We start from the raw sequence: 7909 nt of genomic DNA on the forward strand, positions 1-7909 counted from the left end.
GCTAGGTACCTAGGGGGCAAGATTTTTTGTTTGTTTGTTTGCTTGTTTTTTTGAGACAGCGTCTCGCTCTGTCATCCAGTCTGGAGTGCAGTGGTGCATTCATGGCTCACTGCAGCCTCGACCTCCTGGTCTCAAACGATCCTCCCACCTAAACCTCCCAAGTAGCTGGGAACACTCGTGTGCACCATCACACCTGGCTAATTTTTTTTTTTTTTTTTTTTTTTGTAGACACAGCATCTCCTTATATTGCCCAGGCTGGTCTTGAACTCCTGGGTCAAGCGATCCTGCCACCTTAGCCTCACGAAGTGCTGGGATTACAAGCATGAGCCACTGCGACTGGCCCTGCAAGTTTTAAAGAAGCACTCACCTCACACTTGCATGACCCTGCAAGTGAGCTCTTTAAGTTTTATACCCTAGGCACTCACTTGCCTCACCCTATTCCAGGCCTGGCTCACTGGCTTCACACTTTCATTTTCCCACTTACTTCTCAGCTCCCTGCCCACCACAGATACTGTGGGTCAGAAGTACAGTCCCAGGGTTGACAATATTCAACAAAGAAGAAATCTTTAATGGTCAGGTGCAGTGGCTCATGCCTGTGATCCCAATACTTCAGGAGACCAAGGTGGGAGGATCACTTGAGTCCAGGAGTTTGAGACCAGCCTGGGAAATATAATGAGACCCCATCTCTACAAAAAAAAAAAAATTAAAATTAGCTGGGCATGGTAACATGTGCCTGTGGTCCTAGTTATGTGGGAGGCTGAGGTGGGAGGATCATTTGAGCGTGGAGGTGGTAGAGGCTGCAGTGAGCTATGATCATGCCGCTGTAGTCAAGAAGCCTGAGTCACAGAGCAAGACCCTGTCTCAAAAAGAAGAAGAGGAAGAGGAGGAGGGAAAGGAGGAGGAGGAGGAGGAGGAGGAGGAGGAGGACGAGGGGAGAGAGGAGGGAGAAGAAGAAGAGAGTTTTAGGAATGAAGGACTGACTAATCAATAGCGAGATTAGGCCGGGCGTGGTGGCTCACTCCTATAATCCCAGCACTTTGGGAGGCCGAGGTGGGTGGATCACCTGAGCTCAGGAGTTCGAGACCAGCCTGGCCAACATGGTGAAACCCCATCTGTACTAATAATAAAAAATTAGCTGGGCGTGGTAGTGCATGCCTGTAATCCCAGCTACTCGGGAAGCTGAGGCAAGAGAATCGCTTGAACCCGGGAGGCGGAGGTTGCAGTGAGCTGAGATCATGCCGCTGCACTCCAGCCTGGGCAACAGAGTGAGACTCTGTCTCAAGAAAAACAAAAAGAATGAGGTTATAGTGAGGGATCTAATGAGGGATTTGGCCATATGAAGGCCACGGGTGACCCAAGACCAGAGCAGATTCAAGAAGGGTTGTTGATGAATGACCTGTTAGGGTCAGGCCCCAGGCTGTGGGCCCAGATGATGAAGGAGAAAGAGAAAGTTTTGTTAAACTGGCCGCAAATATTCCCTTCCTGTAAGAGAGCTCAGGATCTTCCCAGGGAGACATCTGCCCTGCCGGAGGCTTCCTTCTCCCCTCTTCCTCCCGCAGGTGTGGGTGTCACTACCCTGGGGTCTGATCTAAAGTCCTTCCAACACTCACTGCTCCCTTCCCAGCCCACTGAGAACAGGTCTCACCCTGACTGGGATGCAGCCTTAGATACATGTACTTCCTTCTTGGCAATCTTAACTTTTCCTTCATCCTGTGATGTCATAAAGTCAAACCAGTCAGCTTAGCACCAAGGAGAGAGAAACAGGGAGTCTCTGGTTCATGGATGCCAACAAATGATTCACACCAAAGCAGGCTTTTCTATTATGAAATTAGGAGTGTACTTACTTGAGAACCTCAAGAAAATGAGGACTACCCTCCTGACCCCTTTTTCCCCTGCCCCACACACACATAGATGGCCCTCTGTGGTCTCCCTATTCATCCCTCCAGTTATACTTTTTTTTTTTTTTTTTTTTTTTTGAGACAGAGTCTTGCTCTGTCACCCAGGCTGGAGTGCAGTGGTGTGATCTCAGTTCACTGCAACCTCTGCCTGCCGGGTTCAAGTGATTCTTCTGCCTCAGCCTCCCGAGTAGCTTGAGACTACAGGTGCCTGCCACCATGCCTAGCTAATTTTTGTATTTTTAGTAGAGATGGGTTTTCACCATATTGACCAGGCTGGTCTTGAACTCCTGACCTCAGGTGATCCGCCCGCTTTGGCCTCCCAAAGTGCTGGGGTTGCAGGCATGAGCCACAGTGCCCAGCCAATTTTTTTATGGCCACATAGTATTCCATGGTGTATATGTACCACATTTTCTTTATCCAGTCCACTACTGATGGGCCCCTAGGTTGATCCCATGTCTTTGCTATTGTTAATAGTGCTGCAACGAACATATGAATGCATGTGTCTTTTTGGTAGAAGGATTTATTTTCCTTTGGGCATATAGCCACTAATGGGATTGCTGGGTTGAATGATAGTTCTGTTTTAAGTTCTTGGAGAAATTTCCAAACTGCTTTCCACAGTGGTTGATTGTTTTGCTTTTAATAATATCTAAAGAAAGTATTCCTTTCCGTAGGGCTTCTGCCAGCATGACTCAATCTCAGATAATCATTATAGACTAATCATCATTATAACATGATCATATTTAAATTATCCTCTGTGTAGTCTGGGTACATTAAAGTAACCGTGAGTTCTCTTGCTGAGAGAAGTTCATTAAGATCATAATGTGGATACAATTTTTTTAAGTGTGTTGAAAAACAAGGGGGAACATACCAAAAACAACAACAGAATTATCCAGAGGATTTTCTAGCACACATTCAGAAACCATATCTTATCTTGTGTTTTAAAGTGCTCTGTGATGCAAATCCTCGGCTGGGCACAGTGGCTGATGCCTATAATCCCAGCACTTTGGGAGGCCAAGGCAGGTGGATCACTTGAGGTCAGGAGTTCGAGACCAGCCTGGCCAACACGGTAAAACCCTGTCTCTACTAAAAATACAAAAATCAGCCAGGTGTGGTGGCACATGCCTGTAATCCCAGCTACTAGGGAGGCTGAGGCAGGAGAATCGCTTGAACCTGGGAGGCAGAGGTTGCAGTGAACCAACATCATGCCACTGCACTCTGGCCTGGGTGACAGAGTGAGACTCCATCTCAAAAGTAAATAAAAATAAAAACAAATAAATGAAAAACAAAGTGCTCTGTGATGCAAAGCCTAACAGGCTGTTTCCTTTTGGCCCAAATATGCCACACCGTGACCAGCTAGGTGTATTTACCCAACTTCCCAATATATAAGATACCCTTAACCCCTGGTTCACAGTGACAAAAATCTATGAAAATCATTCAAAGAATAGGGTTAATCATACTGTTTGAGGTCTAGCTGTGTTGATACAGGATCAGTCCCTAATCTATTAGAGAAAAGGAAAAGTAATTATCCCCTGAGAATTCATCCAAAAGAAACAAAATTTTTTGTGTGTGACAGAGAGGGTCTTACTCTGTCACCCAGACTGGAGTGCAGTGGCGCGATCTTGGCTCACCACACGACTCGACCTCCCGGGCTCAAGCGATCCTCCCACGTCAGCCCCTTGAGTAGCTGGGACTACAGGCGCACCACCACACTTGGCTAATTCTTGTATGTTTCGTAGAGATGGGGTTTCGCTATGATGACTACAAGCTGATTTCAAACTTCTGAGCTCAAAAGATCCTCCCGCCTCAGCTTCCCAAAATGCTGGGATTACAAGTGTGAGCCATAACACCCAGCCAAGAAATATTTTAAAATATAAATAGATCTTTATATAAAAGATATTCATATTTATAATAATAAATCAGAAACCTACCTATATGTCTGACAATAGTGAAACAGTTGCAAATGGAATATTGAGCACAGAGTGGAAAGGAATGAGAATGAGGCAGAATATTACGCAGCCATTGAAAATTCATGCTGATGGTGGGGCACAGTAGGGCACACCTGTCATCCCAACACTCTGGGAGGCTGGGGAAGGTGGATCACTTCAGCTCAGGAGTTCGAGATCAGCCTGGGCAATATGGTGAAACCCTGTCTCTATATTATAAATTAAGTAAATAAATAAAAGAAACTTATGCTGATAACATGGACAGTGGAAATTTAGAAAATTGTCTTTAATGTAATGTTAAAATGTTTAAAGTATCATCTATGCTGTAATTGCAATTGTATAAAATAATTGCACATTTAGATCAGGAATGGAAAGAAATATAGGAAGAAAACAGTTGTGTCCAGGTGATTGAATTGTGGGTGACTAATCTTTATAATAATTTCTTTTGTAGCTGCTATAATGTTGAGTTCAAATAAATAAAACTTGGAAAGAAAAGGAAAACACTCAAGTGACACATTTTTCCATGCTAAGCAGAAAAGTCAGTGATAGTTGGGAACGGTCCACATTTTTCCTTGCTCTTTCAAAGCAGCCTCTAATCTTGACCCAGATGGAGGGAATACGCATGTTCTTCTTGCTGGGAAGACTGTACTGTGGGTTGAATGGAACAGAAATCTCAAACTTTCCAGTATTGTTTGGTAACAAATGCAAAATGCATTTGAACCATTCATTGGTATAGTTTTTCCATGACAAATATTATGCACAAAAATCTTGCAGACAGAAAATGATGTATTTTTCTCTCCCCCCACCCTTTTTCTCTCTCCCCACCCTTTTTCTCTCTCTTCCCTCCAATTTCTGCAGTTCTGCTAAGCCAATATTCTCTAGAATGAGCACAAAACAAATCGAATAACAGCTAAACAAATCGAATAACAGCTTTTGTACATCAACATCAAGAAGGAATACGCCTGAGATCAGAGTATATAGATGAATTTGAACAAGAATGGAACATTCACTTGTCAACGCACTTTCTAAATCTAGATCAGCAGAGATGGGAGTGATTTTCTGGAAAGAGATGTGATCATGGATTAAACACCAGCTCATTGGAAATTCATTGGATGAGATCAGAAAACGTTCATGAAAAATCATATTCAGGAAATACATTAAGGAAGAGGAATATAAATGCTCTAGAGTTAACATGTAAAATATATACGTACTGAGGTTTGTAAACTGTCCTTTTTAAATCAAACTGAAAACAAAAAGCTTTAACCTTTCAACAGAATTTTTAAAAAGGCAGTTAGTTCTAAATTATTCCTATCTCAATAGCCAAGAGGCTGATGAAGCATCATTTATTGAGGAAGCATCTTAGAAAATGCCTCTGAATGTTTTCATAGGAGCCGTGACCTTTGGTTCTTCATCTCTAGCATTCATTTACTTCACTGTGTAATTAGTTACAACCACTCAGTTAAGAGACGTAACACTTCAAACTTTTTACCAAGTCTGTGTTCTGTTTAATCTGTCCATACAAGTTATTACTGAGAAAGTGTTTATGCCATATACTATTACTCCATCAAGCTGTATATTACAGGAAGTACATCTTTACATCATAGCTTCCCAAGCAACATAGATTTCCCTATCTTTCAGGAAACAGCATCAAGGAACTCTGAAAAATGTAGAAAAAGTTCATTTTCACCTTGGAAGCTCATGTGTAATATTATAGGCTACTATCAAATAAACACTTTTTTTCTAATTCTCCCTAGTATATGCATAGGAATTTAATATACTTTATAAATAAGTATCTAAAATATCTCCTATTTTTTTCCTATTTCTTTGCCATACATGCTATCAGAAATCCATGTCTTCTATTTCCCTTACTGACAGGCACTAATTTTTATTTTTTTTTAAATCATTCCATTAAACATATTTCTAAATAATAGTAAGTGGTACTAACAAAATAAATAATAATTTAATAGCCTTAGAAATAAATGACTATATACTTATACAGGTTGAAAAAAACTTGGTAGGAGTAAGTTACCTTTTTGTTTACTAATGTTGGTTTCAAAAATACTCAGATTCATTTTAGTTGGCTGACATCTGGAAGTAGTTAACAACTAACCAGTTGACTTCAACAATCATTTGCTCCCAGGCTTCCCCCGTCATCACCCTTACCACATATCCTGCTAATATCCAACAACAAAGAAATATTTAATATTGAAATAGCCCATTGCCTGAGAATGAACACAAGCTAAAATGTACATGCAAGGGTACTTAATGGAAGCCAAACCATGTTCTATACCTGAGCAGAAAACATGGACATGTAGAATGCTTTTATTCATATATTCAAAATTAAGAACAAATCAGTATATATCACTAGAACATCAGATGGAGGATAACACAAGAAGTGATACAGATCAGGGTTCACTTCTCTTACCCTCTCTCTGTTAGCACCCCCTTCCTATTTTAGCCAAATGTTTCTGGTACGGGCCATCTTTTCACCATGAATGGCATTATGTTTCAAATGGCTGAAAACATATTATGGGTATCCTCAAAGGAGTAAAACCCAATTCACAGAGATGTGGCTTTCCTAAAGAACCAAATTAAGGGAATACTTAGTATCTACAACTAAAGTATTGGTCATTCTGAGGATTATTTGTTGCTTTAAGTATTAGCTCCCTACTGCATCCATAACACCCTACTTACTAAATTTAATTACACACAACTTTTCAAGAATTCATATTTTATTTGAAGGGAGGTACCTGTCTACTTTATCTACAATAAAAACAAAAGGTATTGGCTTTCTCTAATCCATGCAAACTACAAATTCCATCGGGAGTCCTACATCACTAACAGTGGTGTGAACAAAACTAAGAAAGTACTTCCTATCCACATGTGAATGTTTTAAAAAAGTTTTTGCCATAAAACCTAAGTGTAATTTAGCATACCACAGTGCTCTGAAGATGCGTCATTGACGATGTACCATTTGTATATAGGTAATACACATGTAAATCACTAATTGTTAATTAAATATAAGAAGTAGGTTTTTATCTTTTTAAAAAACAAAAACAAAAAAAGTGACTCCCTTTCTCATTCTGTTCTGTTGTACTGCGTCCAAAAGTTGTGTGTAATTTTTTTAAGGTCCAAGAAATGTAAAGAAATTTGTTGGAATATCTGAATTTCTGTAAGAAAATAAAAATAAAAAGATTTTGTTACTTAAAAGAATTTTTGGTGGTGTGGTACATATTTGGTGCATTCAGTTTCTGTCTTTGTCCAGTGATCTGATGACAGCTGATGGTTCCACTGAAGTACCTATCTCAGAAAATCTCCTTGCTGTTGGATTCCATATCTGTCAACAGCAGGACTCTCATGTAGAAGGCATGGTTAACATCTCCAAAGCCTCTTCTAGCCAAATGTAGGAATATCTCCAGCTAATTCTCCATACACTCAGTGGAATGAAATTGATAACTAAATAAATAGCTGGACTACTCAGGTAAAACTCGACCTCCAATATCCAGTTGGATAACCAACTGTTCCTCGCACATGAGCAACCCTTCATACTGGGTATATGAAGCAACAACACTTCATACTGGGTATATGTTGTCTGAGTGGGTTCCAATCCCTGATCCTTGGTTTACTATATGACTCTGAACAAATCTAAGCCTCAGTGTCCTCATTGGTAAAATAGATACAAATAATATTACTCAGCTCCATAGCATTGTTGTAAGGATGTAAACTATACTGTTGTGCTTGACAGGTAGGTGATATTCAGTGAATGTTCATTCCTTCCCCTCCTACTATATGCAAGACACTGAAGGAAGAAAAGAAACCTAAAACAAAGTCTCTGCTCTGAAGATCCTGAAGACAATAAGAGTGACATTTATGAGCAGGGATTAAAAATTCAAATGCATACAAGGGCCAATAAATTCACAAAGCAAGCTCAGCTGGGGAGATAATAGGGCGTAGTGGGAACTGGCCTGGCACAGTGGCCTGTAATCCCAGCACTTTGGGAGGCTGAGGCGGATGGATCACTTGAGTCTAGGAGTTTGAGACCAGCCTAGGCAATATAGTGAGATCCCT

The 7909-nt window shown here is 40.7% G+C and overlaps 1 protein-coding gene across 2 annotated transcripts in view; it reads left to right on the plus strand.

Annotated features, from left to right (window-relative positions):
* The window catches only part of LHFPL3 (LHFPL tetraspan subfamily member 3), a 593099-nt gene extending 586045 nt beyond the window's left edge, over positions 1 to 7054 (plus strand). The window contains exon 3 of one of the 2 annotated variants that reach the window (XM_032761306.2): positions 4700 to 7054. In XM_032761306.2, the coding sequence (XP_032617197.1) occupies positions 4700 to 4728 (29 nt within the window). In that variant the 3' untranslated portion in view covers positions 4729 to 7054. The remainder of the gene's footprint in view (positions 1 to 4699) is intronic. The other variant, XM_058425573.1, reaches the window with a different exon arrangement.
* Positions 7055 to 7909: the final 855 nt, after the last annotated feature.

This window comes from Hylobates moloch, unplaced genomic scaffold (assembly GCF_009828535.3).
Source record: "Hylobates moloch isolate HMO894 unplaced genomic scaffold, HMol_V3 SCAFFOLD_1, whole genome shotgun sequence".
Taxonomy (NCBI): domain Eukaryota; kingdom Metazoa; phylum Chordata; class Mammalia; order Primates; family Hylobatidae; genus Hylobates; species Hylobates moloch.